At 45.3% G+C, this 20,874-nt stretch overlaps 1 protein-coding gene across 1 annotated transcript in view; it reads left to right on the top strand.

Annotated features, from left to right (window-relative positions):
- EHD4 (EH domain containing 4) overlaps nucleotides 1-20,874 on the top strand; it is a 78,593-nt gene that overhangs the window by 24,071 nt on the left and 33,648 nt on the right. The window contains exon 3 of the mRNA XM_008048466.2: nucleotides 7,683-7,780. Within this exon, the coding sequence (XP_008046657.1) occupies nucleotides 7,683-7,780 (98 nt within the window). The remainder of the gene's footprint in view (nucleotides 1-7,682; nucleotides 7,781-20,874) is intronic.

Raw genomic sequence — 20,874 nt, 5'->3', positions numbered from 1 at the left:
CTATAGTTCCTGCTACTTGGAAGGCTGAGGCTGAAGGATCGCCGGAGCCCAGCAGGTCGAGGCTGCGGTGGCTGCGGTGGCCGGGAACAGCCAGTCTGGGCGACAGAGTGAGATTCCAACTCAAAAAAAAAAGAAATTGTAATACTCAAAATATACCGATAACAAAAGATGGATACAAGTCACATTTGACTTCTGCAGTTATAAGAGGTGCTCAAAGTGGCTACCTCAGTGTCCAGGCACTTCTGATTATGGCGAACTGTAAGTAATACATAGACAACATTGCTTAAAACGTGTATACACTTTTTGGGCACCCCCAGTAGTTATTTAGCATTTACTAGGTGTTAGGTAATGTTCCAAACTTGTATATTAGCTTTAAATCCTCACGAACACCCCATGATGTGACTGTATTCTTATCCTTAATGTAGGGGGAAGGAATTGAGGCACAGAAAGGTTTAACTTCCACAAGGTTATTCTGCCCATAAGTCGCCATGCTGGGATAGGAACCCAAGCCATATAGCCACAGAATCCTGCTAGTGACCAGTAGTATATTATGCTGCCAAATGGTATGATATTTGGACTAAGAATCATTGCCTGACGCACCCTATTTAACTTTTAAGGCTGTCCTTAATATAGCCCTCCAACAATGATGATGAAGGTGATAGTGATTATGTCCCAAGTCATAATTTACATAATTTCATGAACACCCTCTTTTGGGGGTTAATCAGACAGACAATACTTTGGCCAGTTTATGGATGAGAAAACTGAAAGCAAAGAAGTGACTTGCTCAAGAAGAGGGAGGCCATCAGAAAGAGGCAGAGACACAACTAGAATCCAGGTTTCCCCTTCCCTTCTGTCTGCCACCCTGTGCCTCTGTGGATCACCAGCCAAGAGAAGTTTCTGTTCTTCCAGCCATCCTGGTGCCAGGCTCGAGTTTCAGGCTCACGTGGAAGGGAGGTGCCTCGTGTAAACTCATTGTTAACATCCTGATTAAGTAGTATCCACAGGACAGTGCTGCTGCTTCACACAGCACTTATTTAAGAAGGAGTTAATTAGTGTAGGGCGCTTAAATGTGTGTATATTATTATAGCATCCCCCTGGGAATATCAAGAAGGTTAGCTCTAAAGGTGAACCTCTTTTTTTTTTTTTTTTTTGAAAGCAGGATTTATTAAGAGGACAGAAAAGCTCCCACAGTGGGAGGGGACCTGAGGGGGTTGCCCAGGAACCTCTTTTTACATCGCATATACTTTTCTGGGAACTAGATCAAAATACAATACTTAGTAAAGGAAATTGGCTGTTTGCTGTGGAGAACTTTTCCTCCCAGACAGCCACACCAGCATCTCCTCTGAGGACAGATTGTCACTACGTGGCCTTCTCCTTAAGAGGTACAGGCTTAGCCAGGCTCGGTGGCTCAGCCTGTAATCCCGCGCCTTTGGTAGGCTGAGGTGAGTGGATTGCCTGTGCATTCGGGTTCGAGACCCGCCTGGGCAGCAAGACCTCATCTCTACAATAAATCAAAAAATCAGCCGGGCGTGGTAGCGCATGCCTGTAATTCCAGCTACTCAGAAGGCTGAGGCGGAAGGATTGCTGGAGCCCAGCAGGTCGAGGCTGCGGTGGCCAGGAGCAGCCACTGCACTCCAGTCTGGGCGACAGAGTGAGACTCCAACTCAAAAAAAAAAAGAGGTGCAGGCTTGAGCATCTGCCCTCGGGGGTATCTTTAAAAGAGTTGAGTACTTTACAAGGTAGTACCAGGTGACACCGTCCAAAGTTAAGCAAACCAGTGGATCCTGAGTCTCAGTCTCCAAAGCTGGTCTTTAGAAGAGTGGCATGGGTCTATGGTACATTTCTGAGAAATGAAGATAAATTTCCAAAAAGGCAGATTCAAACTAGAGAAATTCTATACTTGAACAATAAAAGAAGGAGTTCAGTCTAGAACAAAAAGAGTTCTATGGAAGAGGCTTTAATGTGATGTCCTGAAACTCCAGACAGGATTCCACAGGCTGCCATTCTCAGACATTCCTAAGCTTGTTATCTTATCAGGAGGCAACTGCACCAGTTGTTATCTTATCAGGAGGCAACTGCACCTTAGAACAGCCAATGGCACCCAGGAGCAGAATACTTTGGTCAGCTGCAGAAGCATCAGAGATTGGGCTCTGACATTTCCTCATGCAATCTGCTTTTGAATGGGATGTTAGGTTGTCCCTCAATCTACTTTTTTAGAGGTGGTATTTTTTTTTTCAAATTCAGATTTTAAAAACAACATTGTTTTTAGTTTAGCATCTAGCATTATTTTATTTTATTTGACTTTATTTTTATTTTTTTGAGTCAGGGTCTCATTCTGTTGCCCCAGACTTAAGTGCAGTGCCACAATCATGGCTCACTACAGCCCTGGCCTCCTGGGTTCAGATGATCCTTCTGCCTCAGCTTCCTGAGAAGCTGGGACTACAGTCACGAACCACATGCCTGGCTGATTTTTTTTATTTTTTGCAGACGAGGGCTGCTATGTTGCCCAGGCTGGTCTTGAACTTCTGAATTCAAGCAATCCTCCTGCCTCGACCTCTAGTGTAATTTTATTTTATTTTATTTTATTTTTTATTTTTTTAGTTGGAGTCTCACTCTGTCACCCAGACTGGAGTGCAGCGGTCGCTTCCGGCCACCGCAGCCTCGACCTCCTGGGCTCCGGCGATCCTTCCACCTCAGCCTTCCGAGTAGCTGGAATTACAGGCATGTGCTACCATGCCCAGCTAATTTTTTGTGTGTGATTTTATTGTAGAGATGCGGTCTCGCCTGCCCAGGTGGGTCTCGAACCCGCGGGCTCAGGCAATCCACTCACCTCAGCCTCCCAAAGGTGCAGGATTACAGGCTGAGCCACCGAGCCCGGCTTCTAGTGTAATTTTAAATTGTTGTCTTCCACAGAAAAATTCTTATTTACTTATTTATTGCCTATATTTCTTTTTTAAAAATAACTTTAGTCACTGGCTCTATGAATTGCAATTTTAAAATTCCCTTTGAGCTGAAGGAATCTGAACAGTCCTTCCAGTGCTCTGTCATTTTAGCCAGGCCTGATGGTGGTAATGAAAAACAATCACTGTCTTATGTGTCAGTGCTGATTTAGCAATCATAAAATACACGGGTGTATTTTGGGGCTTATATTCCATTTGTTACCTCTATGTTTGTAATTAAATAAAACTTATTCAATATAGTTTTTTTTAGAGTTTTGGATATTCCACTACGTACCCCTGAAAATTTTTAAAACTTGACTTCCTGCAGGTATACAGCATCAGTTCAGGTATGTGCTGGCTCCATCAGCCAATTTAGCTGCAGAAATTAGAAAAACAGGGTCTTGCAAATAATCACTTTTGATTCACCAGCAATTTTTTTTTTTCTAATCTGAAGGGATAACTGGATTGTTTTTGTGGGTGTTTTTTTTTAACGGTTCATTTATCCATGATGAACTTGTTGAAACTTTTTCCATCAGTCTTTCACCTCAGGATTGTGGTAGTCTCTTGATCATCAAACCATTGTTCTTGATTGGCAACTGCCTGTAATTTTTGGTCCTTACATTTGAGAAGTGCTTCCCTCCTCCCTGGGCTCAGACAGACCTTTCCCAGGTGGCAGCCAGGAGAGGATTTATAAAAGTACATGTTTAGGTTGAACCATATGAAATTGCCAGTCTTGAAACTACTTTTTACCTGTAAAAGTGGCAATTTCATAAATTTCCATCTAATAGGGTAACCAGGGGCATTTCTATAACCTGGATATAAAATTCAGTTCCTCCTGGGCACTGGAAGGTTAGATTAGCCATTGTGACAGGACCACATACTAATTATTACTCTTTAGGGGTCAAAGCCTTTTTGTAGATTGAATCCTATTTACTGTGCAGTTTTAGACACATCTTGCCAATGTTTATAATCTCTCCTGTTTTACTCTCATCAGTAAAATGGGCTGGAGTCAAAGGCAGTGATTTGAAATGACTCTATACTTTCTCCATTGTAAGCTTGGGTTTATTTGAACCTACTGACAAACCTGGGAGTCCTCAGGGCTGGTAGAGTTGCTCAGAGAGATTTAGAGACCTATGCAAGGTCAAGGTCACAGGGTGAATAGGCAAGGGGCATGGGCTGGAGGCCATATCTCCTGCCTACTGTTCCTGCCCCAGTGCAAGCCACACAAGGAAGCCCCTTTGGTGGGAAGTTCTGGGACTGTGGCACATCACCCCTTTGTTTTAGTGTTGCCCTGTGTGAGGTAAAAGTACATGATGGAGATTAAAACGTGTGTCATGGTAGTGGTAGGCCAGGAGTTAAGAACCTGGGCCCTGCAGTCACAACTGCCAAGTTAACGTTCAGGCTCTATCACTTGTCAGACTTTGGACTTGGCAAGTTATGGTTTGTGACCCCTCTGTGCCCCAGTCCCCTCCTTTGTCATGGAGCCTCACAGTGCTACCCGTAAGCTTGTGGTAAGCATTGATTGAGTTCATGTGTGTGGAAAGTGCTTAGAGCACAATACAAAGTCAGGAAATGTCTGTGCAATGGTATTATTTACTGTAACTACTACAGATAACACTGTTTTGTTGAGAAATCTAAATCAGTCTTAAGGTACTGTCTGGTTCTTTTAAAAGTCTAGTTTTTAAAATGTTGGTCATCAAGTTGATATTTTTGTGTTTGGGGCAATTTTAAGTAATCTAACCCTCCTGCCCTATTGCTTTACTATGCGGTAAACTTGCCTGAGACCTCGCAGCCTAGACTGTTACTTTATCCTCACTTTCTGCTCCTCCCTGCCCTTCCTTAGACTGATGAGGACATGGAGTAGGGTTTAGCATAGGATCTTGCTTGCTTGCTCCTTCCCCTTCTTTTACTTGTAAAACAACATTTACCAGGTCAGCTCTGCATGAGGAGACAGGCACAAAAGCTATGCAAGGTCCCTGGGCTTCCCCAGCACGTTTGCATATTTAATGTGAAATGTAGAAGGCAAGGCACAGGTACACCTTGAGTTCATCACCCCAGGAGGGAGTAGGAAATCCATCTTGGGATGGCAAATCTGTACTTGGAGACATTTCAGGTCAGGCCGACTCTAATGCACACACTAGTAACCTTGCTTTTACCTTCTTTTCCCAATGCAGAAAGGTGAGACATGATTGCTAGAACAGCATGAGGGGTTTTTTTCTGATACCAATATAACTTTTTAAGAGCATATCTGTGAGGAGTTTTATCCTTTCAGTGTGAGCCAGGCACCTCACAGGTCTGAATGCTCACATGTGCTGTGTTCTCTTGCCTGCCTGCACGCCCATGCTCTCTTGCATGGAGTGGAGTCCAACTTTGCACACACAACCCTAGCCATTCCCTCTCAGGGCCCCCCCAGAGCTCTTCCTCCTCTTCCTTCCCCTCCTCCCTTGCAGTCATCCTCAGCTCCTCACTTTGCCCCCTTGTGTGTTCTGTGGTGACATCAGCTCATCTTGCTGTGTATCACTTTGTGGCTCACACGTTTGGCCTCTGCTGTTGTGTCCAGAGGCCTGGGGGCCGTGGAAAGGCTGTCGCTTCACACCCAGGGAGAGAACAGTGTGTACATTTTGAGTCCCTCTGTTAGCCTCACTGGAGAATCTAGGGGGTTTGTGTTTTGGAAAAATGGATACTGAGTGTGAGCTTGGAAAAAGGTCATCCACACCACAGGAATAGTTTGCAGAAAATAGTTTCATGTAGGTGCAATTTGTTCAACACTGCCAGATGTCTCGGGCCGTCTGATAGAAGGATGGGACTGTGCTGAGAGACAAAATCATTTCTGGCAAGAAACGTGGTCCACCACAGATGTGCTCAGAACACCAGTCCTACCTGAACTGAATAACAGTGGAGCGGTTTTCTCTGTGAACTTACAAAGAAGGCTTGGTGAGCTGTGCACATTATTCTCACAAAAAAATGTGTTGGGGAGCTGGGATTTATTTAAATGTTGGGTGCAGCAGAGGTAGGCGACAAGCAGAAATGGGGGGTCTTCTTTTCCATTAACCTGACCCTTTACTTTTAATGTTATGAGGTTTTTAACTTTACAGGCTAAGTTCTACCCAAGAGACATCAGTAATATTAGGCTGCAGTCTCCAGCCAGCCATGCATAAGCAGTGTGACTTCCAGATGTCTTAACTGCTTTGTCCCTCAGCTTCTCCACCTTGCAAAAGGATCATACTGTCTTTTCCTACATCTTCTGGGATGTTTTGAACATAAAGGAAGAATGTTTGGCAGACTTGTTGTGAGCCCCTTCAAAGAAAGGCATCTGGAAGTGTCAGCAATAAGCATCTCTTGCTGGGACCTCCCTCCCTGGTGCAGGGCTGTGCTTCCCACATGAGCCACGGAGGCTGGGCAGGCCTCCCTGTCCTGCATTCCCGGCATATTTACTTTCTGAGTAATACCCACCACTTCCACTGAATGGAAGAATTGAACTTTCAGCTTTCTGCCCACACAGATACAGAAGTCAGCCATTTATCATCCTGGAAAAGGAGAGACACCCTGCAGTTTCCTCCTTAAAGCATACACAGTGCCTAACAGAGGTCCAACCCGGGATCTGGCACCTGGGTGGAAGTAAAAAAGTACTTCCTACTGTCACTCGTATGGTTACACCATATGAAAACTTAAAAGGACATCACCAAACTCTGTCCATATGTTTCCATTTTCACATGAGGAAACTGAGACCCAAAGAGAGGAGGCCCTTGTCCAAGTCTCACAGCAAATCGATGTCAAGGGCTTGCCAGGACCTGAAACTAGGTCTGCTGGCCCATAGGCTAGAATTTTCCTTCCCCACTACTGTGCTTCCATGGGGCAGACGCCAGGGCAGCTGACTAGAAACATAGCAGGAGGGATCAGGATCAGAAGAAGGAGGTGATACCAGGCCAGTGAGGGAGGAAGAAGGGGCTGGGACATGCTCAGCCAGGACCTCCCCCAACCTGGCCCCTTCTCATTCTTCAACACCCCTAGGACTCCTGAGCGCCTGTAGGATTTGGGGTATTGCCTGCAGGTGCCGACACTTTCCTGGTCCTAAAGCCATAGGGACACCAGGCTGGATGCCAAGTCCCTGGAGCACCAGACAGGGAAAGTGGCTCCCATGCCTCCAGCTTTTATGCTAGGGAGTGGACAGGGACTGGACAGGGAGCTTGGGGCTCTCCAGCTCGGTGCACCTTGAAGAAGGTCCCCAGGAGGGAGAAGCCCAAGATGCTTGGGCAAGAATCAACATGTGGGAGGGAAAAGTGAAGATCCTGGGCTTTGGAGTCAAGCTGACCAGGGTTTAGTGCCCAGCTCTGAGTGACTCTGAACAAGTGACTTAATCTCTCTGAGGTTAATGGCAATTTCTTCCTCTTGAAGTTAATGAGGATCAAACGAAATTTATGTTAGCTAATAAATCTGTGTTAGTCAAAATAAAAATGAATAGGAAGGGATCAGGTGGCAGGTGGCAGCGGCACCAGTGCACCTTGCCATACCTGTTCCATGGACCAGCATCTGTTTTCTGTGGCACCAGTGGGCTTGCTGTCAATCTCCTTCAAGCTCCGGCTTTACAGTTGACTTCATTAGGTGACTATAGTCTCTCTCAGTCTCCTTCCAGCCCCCACTTTATAGACGACGTCTGTAAGCCCAGAGAGGCCAGGGAGCCCTACAGTTATAGCACTCCGTGATGCCCAGTTTCTGATGCCACTTTTGATCCATCTCTTCCAGATTCATGTGCTCCCAGCTGCCCAATCAGGTCCTGAAGAGTATCAGCATCATCGACAGCCCTGGCATCCTTTCTGGGGAGAAGCAGCGGATCAGCCGAGGTCAGTGTCCATCCTACCCCTCCCTCACCAAGCGCTGGCTGAGGCCCTCTCTATTGATTTCTACCCCTATTGTATTCTATAGAGCCATTGTCCAGGGCACCCTCAGCATCCCTGAGCAGTTAAAGAGACCCTGAGAAACAACCGGGAGGTCACAGCATCAAAGGTTCTGCCTTTGCAACTGAGAACTTTCTGGACTCATAGCCATACCTCTTGATTCCTTTAAACACTGTCATCTACTGCTGGTATCTACCTCAAACAAATCCTCAGAGTGTAGGGGGAAATATTCACTAGGACACGTATGACAGAAAATAAGGGGGGCAAGCTGGTCACAGGCAGGAGAAAAACCCTCAGGTCCCTTCCTCCCTCCCCACTGCGCATACCCTACCCAGTAGCCTCTGGAGCATCCCTCCACTGAGCAAGCCTTTGTTGGGATCCCCTTGGTAACTAGAACTGTGCTGTGCACTGAGAGTGCTGCAAAATCAGGCACAGTATCTGCCCTCGAGGAACTTCTGTTCTATGAGGAAGGTAGGTGTGAATCAAGTTATCACATGAACACATGGAAGATGAGGACTGGGATGAACGCTAGGAGATGTTCTCCCTGGCTTGGCTTCTGAATGAGGATCTGAAAGAAGAGCAGGAAATATCTAAGGGAACTTCTGGGGTGAGGAAGGAGACTATGAGGCATCTGAAGAACTGTGAAAAACAGAAAATGCTTGTAAAGAATAGTGATATCTGGGCTTTTCCAGCCTGCAGAAGACAAGGCTGAGCCTATAGCTGTTTCTAGGCCTGGGCATTGTGGTTTAAACGGATAGGACTGCTGTCTCCCCTCCCTCCTGGAGAAAGGGACTACCAGGGGCAGACCAGAGGACACAGTTGACTTACAGAGAGGAAATGCCTGACCGGGAGGGGAGGGTATCAGGAAGGATTCCTCCGGTCAGGGGGGCAGGTCAAGTAATTCTCCTTGCCCTGGCCTTTGAAACAAAGGATGGTTCCCCCAGGCTTTGCCAAGAGGAAAGAGATGGAGCAGATGAATTGCTCTGATACTTCTTGCTAAGAACTCTTCACAACCCCTTGAAGAGCAAGTCAGTATATTGGGAAGTGCAGCTGGGCCAGGGTTGAGTGCTGGTTTGCATATCATAGCTGTGGGTTATGACTAGGCAGTGAACTCCAACAGTTCAGAAGCAGAAGTGCAGTTGCACAGGACATCCGAGGGTCCGTGACAAGGGTAAAGAAAGGACTTTCAAGGCCAATAAGCCCTCCTTCCTCATGACATTTCGAGAGAGCCGACCCTGCTGCCTCTGTGGGCCCCACAGAGAGCTCAGGGCTGCACTGAGCTGAGGCCTTCCTGGGGCTCACCTGCTGTGCCTTCGTTTTAGGGACTTGGCAGCTGTGGAGGGCTTACAGTGCCATTAGGCTCTCCGAGGCCCTCAGGAACCTTGCAATTATAGAAAAAATCCATTAATAATATTCTCTCATAAATACCTTTGTTGATTTTATTCTCTGTTAAAAAAGTAATAGATGCTGTTATAAAGGATTCAGGCAATGAATAAGGGTGTAAAAAAACTCATTGTCACAGATAACGGTTATTTGTTGTCTTTGTTATGTATGGTTTCTCTGGGTCCTTAGAAACTTTTCCCTATGCATACACAAACACATACTGACACCAAATGTGATTACCATGCACATTTTCTACAACTTGACTGTTCGTCATAATGCTCTATCTCAGACATCATCCATGCCAGATTATATATTCAGATTATTTCATTCCTTGTAACAGCTGCCTGGGTTCCATTACAGGGACATAATATAGTTTATTTTACTGGTTTGTGAATATCATGATTGTCAATAATTTTTTACTCTTACAAATAGTGTTACAGGTGGTCATCTTTTTTGTGTGTATCTTTATACCTAAGTGCCAATAAATTTTTTTTTTTCTAAGAACCAGGTTAGGATCATTAATTTGGCCCCAGAAAGGTTGCTCTGCAGATACTATGTTTTGTTTTAACAGGAAAATAAAGCAAGCCCATGATCCGCAGCTTCTCTGAGTTGCCCGTATTTCACTACTTCCACACATCCATAATCATGCTGGAGAAATTTGTGGTCCTGCTAAATATTTCTTTTTTACCTCTAAATTTTAAGACCTACAATTTGGCTTTCACAGTATCCACTCTTTTCATTGGTTGGCCTTTGACCAATTCTGCTCATCTATATTCTTCAGCATTTCTCCTTTGCTTAGTAATTATAAGTGTCTTTCAAGCTGCAGCTCCTTTACAATAGTGTTGAAGCATGGCCTAATGCCTGCAGTATGCTTTGAAGATGAGTTCTTTTTAACACTTTATAGTATAATCTGACTCATATCCTGAGGGTCTGACTTACTGTGGCATGCACTTACTCACATCCTATGCACAGAAATAGCACATGTGGTTCTGGCCAGTCGGCTGGTCCCTGCCACTCTGAGGAACATAGCAACAGGTGGGGAAGGACCCAGAGCCACAGATGATAACAGCACCACAGACTGTGGCCAGGGTGCCACATAGTGTTTAGGGGCACAGTTGGTCGCTGGAGTCCCTCATCTGACATTTTCAACACATTAACCCCAAAGATTATGTAGTGTTTTGGAGCAGCTTCAGCTTCAATGACTAATCGGCAGGTACTATGTCCTCACACATGCTCATACTTATATCCACCCCTCCAGCCTCATGAGACCACAGCGCCACCTTTGCCAGGAATTAACGTCAACACTGGATAATAGCGTCAACACTGGATAACAGTGTAGGTACAAGCTGTGACCCCACAAGACGTTTACAACATCCCCCATTGACTTAATTGGGGGTCTTTTCCTCCCTTCCAGGTGCCATGCCTGGGAAGGAGGGGAGAAGGGCCACTGATGAGTCATTCTCCACTGCTTTTCCCTTTTTCTTCTGGGATGTGAATTAGTCCTCAGCAAGCTGAATAACTGATCCTCACCCAGTAGGTCCCTCTTATACATTTAGAGCATCTACTTGATGTGTGTATTGATAATAGTTGATAACAGCTACTGTGTATTAAGCCCTTGCTTATGTTTACCCATTGCTAATTGTTTAGGCTTTATTATCTAATTTAAACCTAAACACAGTCATGAGCAGACAGAAGCTCAGCCCTGGCCCAGGTGACCCCTACTCACCATCATTCCCTCAGGAAAGCTGCCAGACAGGCAGGAGACCAAGCTCAACACCTGGGGAGTGGACTGAGTCAAACCTGTTGACGAAGTGCTGTGTTTGGAGAACAGGCTCAAAGAGTGACTGCTCCCAGCAGTAGCTGAAGATTGAAGCTGTGTGGGAACCAGGCCACTCTGTAGCCTGTGGGACTGCTGCAGCCCTGGCTGTGAGCTCCCTGGGGAGGGGTGGAGCTGTGGGAGAAGGCTGGCAAGCCTGTGGTCACAGCCAGAAAGCCCCAGGGCCTCCACCAGGCCCAGTATTCTCCCCCATCAACCTGGGATGAGTCTGGCGGGAGGTGGGGCAGTTCGGCATTGTGCAGCTTTGCCTGGGATCAAATGGGGGAAGGTGGGCCCTGAACTGGAGAGTTGACTCCCATCATCACAGGCAGCCTTTGGGCCATATGTAGGGTCCCAGGGCCTAGAGGCCAGCTGGCCTAGTGCCCAGTGAGGATGGATCCCCAGGAGGGAGTCCAGATGCACAAATTAGTGATGAAAGCACAAATGGGGACTCTGAGCCTGGCATTCAGTCCCATACCTCACCTTCTCTGTGGCACCATTCTTCCTCGTAACCCTCTCTCGTTATGTCATAAGCCTGGTTCCATTGTACTCTGTGCTGAGTAGAGGGGAAAGTATGAACACAAGGAGGACTTGGGTCTCTGGTAACCATTCATCTTCTCTAGCCGGTCACCAGGTGACAAGAAGAAACACTCAACGTTTCTACATGACCATTTGTATTGAGTGGTGTTAGGTTTCAGGCAAAACATAGCAAACCCACAATTATGTTAGAAATGGCCTTTACCAATTAGAATATGTCTTAGCACAAACTTCCCATCAGCAGGACCTTAAGAATGACCCTCGAAGTCAGGACTTGTGCCCCTTGTCACCTGCCTCATGTTAGAGCACTCCAAGCTCCTGAGTAGAGCAAGAATATATAGTCAGCATTCCAGGGAGTAAACATCATATAAATCTCCTGTGTAACGAGCTAGAGAAATGAAATCCACCAGTGAAATTGATTTTGGAGCAATTTTTAGTATACTTCTCCATACGGAAACTCACCACCCTTCAAATATCCCTTAGTTTAATTGTAGTTACCAGTAGTTAATCTTTAGGAAGGAAAAATTAAGTTTAGTTGCTAAATTGTAGCTTTCCTGGCTGGCATAAAGGGTTGAATTGCCATCAAGCATAGATAAGAATGCTCTGATATATTTATTATAATAATTTTATTGTGATCAGTAGCTAACTAAAAGTTCTATAAATTTTCCTCGATTTCTTTTGTTGTATTTTAGTAGCCAGTAAAAGACTGCTTGGAGTCTTATCTTTAAATTATTTTCTTGAAGTGGGTAGGTAAAGTCTGAGTTGGCTCACTCTTTAGAACAGTTTTGCCCCTGATGACAGCAGCCAGATTTTTGATTCTATGTGATGAGAAAAGAGAGCACATGTATCCACATACATATCCTTGTATTCATTCCCAGACCATCTCTTACTATTCTGGCTCCTGGAATACCGTTTCCTAGTTATTGTTTATTTATTACATGCTGAACCAAACATAATGTAGGATTTATTTCTGGATTTGGCACGAACACAAGTTGTTCCCAACTACTTAGTACAAACCTCTGGGTTCTGGCTCCAATCATAACATCCCTGTCTAACAGGGAGAACACTTTGAAAAATTATAATGTGGCAACTGGTGTACTTGTCTGTCTGTCTGTTTAGCACAATGGTATTTTGAAGGTACTCAAAGTTATTCTTATTAATGGCCTCGCATTATTCCTGCGGTTTCCTGAGAATATGAGGTTTTGTGTAACCTCCAATAGACTTATTTTTGGTAATAAAAATAGTATAATTTTTCCATTTTAAAAATTTAAATAATTCTGCCAGACTCGATAGCTCAGTCTGTAATCCCAGCACTTTGGGAGGCTGAGGTGAGTGGATTGCCTGAACCCGCAAGTTCAAGACCCACCCGGGCAACTGGCGAGACCTCTTCTCTACAATTACTAGAAAATTAGCCAGAAGTGGTAGCACACGCCTCTAGTTCCGACTATTTGGAAGGCTGAGGCGGAAGGATCGCTGGAGCCCAGGTCGACACTGGGGTGACCATGACCGTCCCACTGCACTCCAGCCTAGGTGACAGAGTGAGACTCCAACTCAAAAAAAAATTTAAATAACTCTAAAAGACAAAACTCCTGATCTGAATTTTCCAATAGATCTACTTATTCTCCCTGGAACAACAACTTGTCAAATGAAAATTTGCAGGTGTCTTTTCCGATGCTTAAGCCCTGTCTCTTAATCCCAGCCTATTCATGATAAGCCGGTGACTAGAACTGAGAAGATGATCAAAAATAAAAGGGTAGAAAATGCCCTACTAGTAAAAGCAACAGACATAGTGCATGAAACAGGGAGGATCTAACTGCACTTCAAACAGTGTAACAGATAATAACAGAAGCTTCAAGGTCATCAATGGCCATTTTAACATTTATATACACACATCCTTAAGTCCTGGGCTTGGCAATGTTAAAGAAAGGCCTCAAGAATAAAAAAGGTGCCTGAGTACTGACAGGTAAACGTGACCAGGCTGTTTCAAGGGTCTGCCAGCACCGCTAAGGTACTCAATAATACAAGTTGAGCAGCCCTAATCTGAAAATTCAAAATCCAAAATGTTCCAAAATTCAAAACTTTTTGACATGACTCTACTGGTGGAAAACTCTATGCCTTACCAACGGAGCCCAGCAGGTCGAGGCTGCGGTGGCTGGGAGCGTGCCACTGCACTCCAGTCTGGGCAACAGAGTGAGACTCCAACTCAAAAAAAACAAAACAAAACAACAAAAAAAAAACAACTTTGTTTCATGCACAGACTTATTTAAAATATTGCATAAAATGACCTTTAGACTAATGTATAAGGTGCACATGAAACATGAATGAATTTTGTGTTTAGATTTGGGTCCTGATCCCAAGATATCTCATTATGTTATCCAAATATTCCAAAATCGGAATAAAAACTCAAAATCTGAAACACTTCTTGTCCCAACCCTTTTGGATAAGGGGTACTTAACCTGTATCGCAAAAGGATTGACAGGGCTAGGAAACAGGGCTTGGAAATCCCAGCTGTGATTAATAAGGGTTCAAAAAAAAGAAAATTAGAAAAGGCAAAAACAGACCACAATCAGGGAAATACAAACACATCTACTTGACAAGTTTTTTGAACTTTAAAGACAAAAGACCGGATTTTGAAGACTGCCCAGGAAAGGAGAGAGAACATTTAAAGATGTCCAGCTAAGAATGACTTCCCCTCTCAGGCTTTGGTAGGAGAAGGATTTGAGAGGAAAACACACATATGTATGCAAAAAAGAATGTCTTTTTTTTTTTTTTTTCTAAAAGACTGACAACTCTCAATTCCATTCCATTGATTTATGTGACTGTCCACCTAAAGGTTTTTTTTTGGTTTTTGTTGTGGTTTTTTTTTGAGACTGGTTCTTACTCTGTCGCCCAGGCTAGAGTACAGTGGTGCACTCCCTGTTCACTGCAGCCTTGACCACCTGGCCTCAAGTGATCCCCCCATCTCAGCCTCCTGAGTAGCTGGGATTATAGGCGTGCATCACCACACCCAGCTACATTTTTTTGTAGAGACGAGGTCTCACTATGTTGCCCAGGCTGGTCTCGAGTTCCTGGGCTCAAGCAATCAGGTTACCTCGGCCTCCCAAAGTGCTGGGATTACAGGCATGAGCCACAACAGCAGACTGAAGGGCTCTTCTTGATCACAGCCTGGTAGGACGGATCGAGCACACTGGTAAAGGAGGGCACCAAGGGCCAGGATGCAGATAAAATGAGATGATGATATGAAGCTCTTACCACACATCTGCCGGGCACAGAGCTAAGGGTAAGAGAACTGTGACTGCCCTTACTATTGTTATCTCTTCTAGAAAGCAGAAAGATTATGTGCAAGAGCAAGGAAAGCTGAGTGAGCTCAGGGCCCTTGGGGAAATGAAAGCTGTGCGTGCGGCTGGAACATGGGTCCGTGGTAGGTGGGCTCATGTGGTTGGCTCACGTGGCCGGAGACTGGACTTTGTCCTGATGGCCACATGGAATACTGAGGGTTAGGAAGTATGGGAGGACGTGATAGAGAACTCTATAGAATATACCATGTGCCCACAGGCTGGGATCACGAAACCATTTTTGTATTTATAGTTGTGTTCAGTGACCTGACTCTGAGCTTTGTCTGGATTTGGCAGCAACAGAAAAGTGTCCATTCCCAGAGGCCTGGGCAGAGCCCTGATGATTTGTTGGCAGATCCTGTTTTCTAGCCAGTGCTGAGGCCAGCCTGAGGTTGTGTTGTGAGGCACTGGACATACTCGCCACTTGGGCTTTTAGCAGGAAATCCTGATTTCTTTTTGTTTTGCGGAAGTTTGCTGACAAGCGCATTCATGGCTCCCTTTCCGCCGGTGCCACGGGAAATTCCACACAAGTGTTGCTGCTTCTTGGCCCTGATGTGAGCGCATCATCACCGTGACTCAGAATGGCATTCACTAGCCCTGGCAGCTATTTTTCGACTTTGTTAAAAATACGTTATTGATCGTGAGGAATGACTATCTGCTTTTATCCAAACTTAAATCCTAGGCTTTTCAATGAAAGTCAAAATAAAAATTGTGATGGGGAGAAGGACTTTGCATATAGAGCAACTCATGATCATAAAATATTTCACAGGTCATTTTATAGATGTTGGGATCCAGAGATTAATCAGAGAAAAAAGTTTGCTCCTTACTCTTTTTTTTTTTTTGAGTTGGAGTCTCACTCTCGCCAGGGCTGGAGTGCAGTGGCACACTTACAGTCACCCCAGCGTCAACCTGCTGTGCACAGGTGATCCTTCTGTCTCAACCTTCCAAGTAGCCAGCACTACAGGTTCACGTTACCACACCTGGCTAATTTTTTTTTTTTTAATTTATTGTAGAGACGAGATCTCACCAAGTTGCCCGGGCTGGTCTCGAACCCGCAGTCTTAGGCAATCCACTCGCCTTGGCTTCCCAAAGCACTGGGATTACAGGCTGAGTCACCGAGCCCAGCCTGCTCCTTACTCTTTTGAGTAACAATAATCGTAGCCGATGCTTATGTAGTACATCATTAAGTGCTTTCCATATGTTATTAACTCATTTGCTCCTCACAAAAGCTCTATGAGAGAGGAGAAATTATCCTACTTTATGGACAAGAAGACTGAGGCACAGAGAGGTTAAGTAATTCATCCACAGTCATACAGCAAGTGTGGTAGCTACTCTTACAAGGTGCTGCCTCCTCCTGGTACCACACCCTGAACCTTGCCTCTGGAGTTACAGGAAACCATTAAAGGGTTATCTCTTTTTTTTTTTTTTTGAGTTGGAGTCTCACTCCATTGCCCAGGCTAGAGTATAGTGACATGCTCACAGCTACCCCAGCATCAACCTGCTGGGCTCCAGTGATCCTTCCACCTCAACCTTCCAACTAGCCAGAACTGCAGGTGCATGCTACCACACCTGGCTAATTTTTGATTTATTGTAGAGCCGAGGTCTCGCCAAGTTGCCTGGGTTCGTCTCAAACCCGTGGGCTCAGGCAATCACTTGCCTCAGCCTCCCAAAGTGCTGGAATTACAGGCTGAGCCACTGAGCCTGGTCTTTTTCTCTTTTTTTTTCCTTCTTTTTTTTTTTTGATTTGGAGTTCCACTCTTTCGCCCCGGTTGGAATGCAGTGGCACGCTCACAGCCACCGCAGCCTTGATCTGCTGTGCTCAGATGATCCTTCCACCTCAGCCTTCCAAGTAGCTGGAACTACAGGCATGCACCACCACGCCCAGCTAATTTTTCTGATTTGTTGTAGAGATGAGGTCTTGCCAAGGTGCTGAGTCTGGCCTCGAATCTGTGGGCTCAGGCAATCCTCTCACCTCGGCCTCCTAAAGTGCTGGGATTATAGGTATGAGCCACTGTGCCCAGCCAAAGGGTTATCTTTTTTGACCTTCTCTTGATTACCCAGAATTATCATTATGAACACCCAGATGTCCTGTACTGGGCAGGGGAAGCTCTGGGTCCACCCCTCAGTTCTGTGGGCTCATTTGGTTGGTTGGCTTTCTCTTCCCTTGAATGAGGCTGTTGCTGTCATTTCTTCCTGTGTCATACCCATTCTCAGGTCAGCCTTTCCCCACCTCTTCCCCTCTGCTCTGGAGTTGAAACCCTGTGAATGATGCACTGGACCTAGCATGGTGATTCCCAGGCTTAGGACACTGAGTTATCTATCACCTGGGGAATTGTAACGGTGCTGATTCCTAGCACACGGTTCAGGGCATCTGGCGCAGGCTCCAGGATGCTGCCTGTCCAGGGGTTCTGATACAGGAGGACCCCACTTTGAGGAGTCTGGGGCTCCTGCTGTGAACCTGCCTCTCCTAAGTACCCCCAAGTCAAGTGAAAGGACAGATAATGGCACACTTGGAAAACCTACCAAAACTGACTTGGACTTAGTCCTGTGTCTCTGTGTGCCCCATGGTAAATGCTGCCCCCTCGGAGGACAAGAGGGCATCCCTTGAGTGAGAGAGAATGGGAGAGGGACAGCCCATCACTGGCTGGTCTCTGGCTAACCAGTTTCCTTTCAGGACAGAGCTTTGGAAGGAAGCAGAGGTAACTCTACTCCACAGGGGTCACCAGGTGAACCACTATTGGCCTCATGGGCATCACAACCTGATGCTGCTGTCATCTGCCTCTGTCTTCATTCCATGTAGGAGCACTCCCATCTAGACCTCTTTGAAAGGTAGAATTCTTAGAAAACCCTTATGAAAATAAAGAAGGAATTTTCTTTAAGGTTCTCATTTATGCTTTCAAAAGTTTAATAACCTTCACTGGCATGATGGGGACATTCTTGTTATATAGCCTCAATTCCTATTGTTACATGTGGTGAAACCTCTTGCCTCCCAATCACTGTGTACCAGTGGGGGACCCTCAGACTAGAAGATGGGAAGTAGAGATAGATTGTGAATGCAAGATTCTAGGTGAAAGAGAGGCAGTCCATATTCCACGTCCCTAGCTCTTCTTACCAGCTGGGTGACCTGCATGCGTTACTTCACCTCCTTGAGACTCATTTTACCCTGCTAGTAAATGGGGGGAGGGACTTTATCTCAGGCTGAATCTTACAAGGATCTGAATAATCTGTGTAAATACCTAAGTGTTCCCTTCTCTTGAACTATGAAGCAGAAGAGCAGAGGGACTCCTCCCCCGAGACACACGTGTGGATTGAATTCAGGTTTCGTGTCCTGGTGTCTGGCAGGCAGGCATCTCAACCATCCAAACCAGCTGATGGATATAGAAACACTGAAGATAACAAGGACTTCAGGGCATCTGTGCTTTTCATGGAAGGAGAAGGGGAGCTGGTGCAATGCAGGCAAGCTCCCTATGAGCCCCAGAAAAGGCTGCCCTGAGCTCAGATCTCGGCATGCAGCCCTGTGCCTCAATTTCCGTTTTATAAAGTGAGGGAATTATTCCCTCCCAGGATTGTTTCAAAGATGAAGTGAGGTCGGGCTCGGTGGCTCAGCCTGTAATCCCAGCAATTTGGGAGGCCAGGGCTAGTGGATTGCCTGAGACTGTGGGTTTGAGACCAGCACCGGGCAACTTGGCAAGACCTCATCTCTACAATAAATAAAAAATTAGCCAGGCCTGGTAGTGTGCGCCTGTAGTTCTGGCTACTTGGAAGGCTGAGGCAGAAAGATCGCTGGAGCCCAACAAGTCAATGCTGGGCTGGCCGTGAGCGTGCCACTGCGCTCCAGCCTGGGCGACAGAGTGAGACTCCAACTCAAAAAAAAAAGATGAAGTGAGATAACATGTAGAAGTCATTTAGCATAGAGTCATGGTTAATAACTGGTGATGATGGCAGTCACAGTTCATTTTATAGAACTGGGATGGTCCCAGAGTAGACTGACCAGGATCCAAGGCATTTCCCAAGGGAGAGTAGCTGGTGACCACGTCCTGGGATTCAGACAAGGATCTAAACAGTTTTTGAACTCGTCAATTTTGATGTTTTTTAGTGCTTCTGCAGTTTTTTGTTTCACCTCTTCTACACTGACAAAATGTTTCCCTTTGAGGATTTTTTTTCATCTGGGGAAACAAAAAAAAGTCTCTTGGGGCGAGATCAGGTGAATAGAGAGGGTGAGGCACCAGAGTCATGCCAAAAGGCAGGGGCCAAAAGGCAGGGGTGGCGAGAATACAAAGGGGACCCAATAAAAACCGGAATTATCTTTTAGAGGGTGAGCCCTTTACATTACAGGCTTCCCCGATAAATAGATGTTCTAGCAACTCATGGGCATCAGTGTACCAGCTACCATTGTTGTAAGAAGCTGTGTTCAGCTTCAGTGAATTGTTTTTTAGAGATTCTTTCAACACTTTTGCCCATTTCACATGGGTGATTTACATGTGCACCTGCCCACACCATGCTGAGTGTTCAGCAGTTTTTGACCGAAAACGGCATGACCCTGGTGCCTCACCCTCTCTATTCACCTGATCTCGCCCCAAGAGACTTTTTTTTGTTTCCCCAGATGAAAAAAATCCTCAAAGGGAAACGTTTTGTCAGTGTAAAAGAGGTGAAACAAAAACTGCAGAAGCACTAAAAAACATCAAAAGTGACGAGTTCAAAAACTGTTCAGAGCAGTGGGAAAAGTGTTTCCATAGGTGTTTTGCATCAAACGAAGAGCATTTTGAAGGTGACTGAAACAAGTAAGAATAAATACATCATTTTTTATAAATAAATTCTGGTTGCGTGGGGGGGGTCCTCCCTCATAATTAAATACTTGGACTTGACCGCAAAGCTGTGGAAAGCCAGGGTAAGGCAGGCAAGGGCTGGAGCTGGGGGAACCTGCTGACAAGAATGGTCAGGAGGAGGTGACCGAGGGGCCCAGCTTTTGTCACTTCTTCAATTCTTTTTGCCACAATCCTCTTTCTTGTACCTGGGGTTATTTCTCACATGTGCCATGATGCCGTTTCCTCAAGAAGCCCTCATTTCACCCGGATTCTTTTAGTCTCTTTCTCAAAACCACCCAATCGTGATGCAGAACACAAGCCATCGTAGCTTTCTGTAGTGCTCTTCAGTAATAACGCTGTTTTGTGTGAAGATGTACACATGCTTGGGACAAAAAGTTCAAGTTACCAAAAAATCATGAAGAATGTCTGTCCCACCCATGCTCCCCAGTTCCTCTCCCAGAACAGACCCTGCTGCAGTGTCAGGGGCTCCTCCCAGGCCATCGCCTGCTCATGTGTGGCCCTGATCCTCTCTCACTGCTCTGAGTCATGATTTTTCCACTTGTAGTAAATCTTGGAGCTTGTCCACGTAGGCTTGTCCACGTAGCTGACTCCTTCATTCCATCCTATAGATGTACCAGAATTCATAGCTGGTATCCTTTGGATGGGTGGCGTTCAGGTGGTTCCTAATATTCTGCTGTTACAAACAGTGCCATAGTGAATAGTGACAGTTTTGCATGTTTAATGCAGATATATACAGTTTGGCACGCTAATGTGCAAAAGTGTTTTGAAAATTGCTGAGAGTAGCTTTTAAGTGTTCTCACAACAAAATAAGTCAGTGAAGTAATGCATGTGCTAAGTAGTTAGATTTAGTCATTTTACGAGGTATATGTATTTCAAAACATATTGTTTGACATATTGTATATAGGATTAATATATACAATTTGTACTTGTCAGTTTAAAAAATGAAGTAGAGATTAATCAAAAAATGTGCAAATGTAACTATAAGATACATTCCTAGAAGTGGGGTTTCTGAATCAAAAGGAACTGTGGTTATTGTGGAACTGTGGTTAGTGTGTTAGCTGGTGCCAAAATGTCACTTTAGAAGGTATACCTATTTACATTCCCACCACCTCATTATAATTCTAATTTTCATTTCTCATTTCA

This window comes from Carlito syrichta, unplaced genomic scaffold (genome assembly GCF_000164805.1).
Source record: "Carlito syrichta isolate Samal-C Ts95f unplaced genomic scaffold, Tarsius_syrichta-2.0.1 Scaffold47086, whole genome shotgun sequence".
NCBI lineage: Eukaryota > Metazoa > Chordata > Mammalia > Primates > Tarsiidae > Carlito > Carlito syrichta.
The sequence above is the reverse complement of the archived record's forward strand: the minus strand, read 5'-3'. Positions and strand labels throughout refer to the sequence as shown.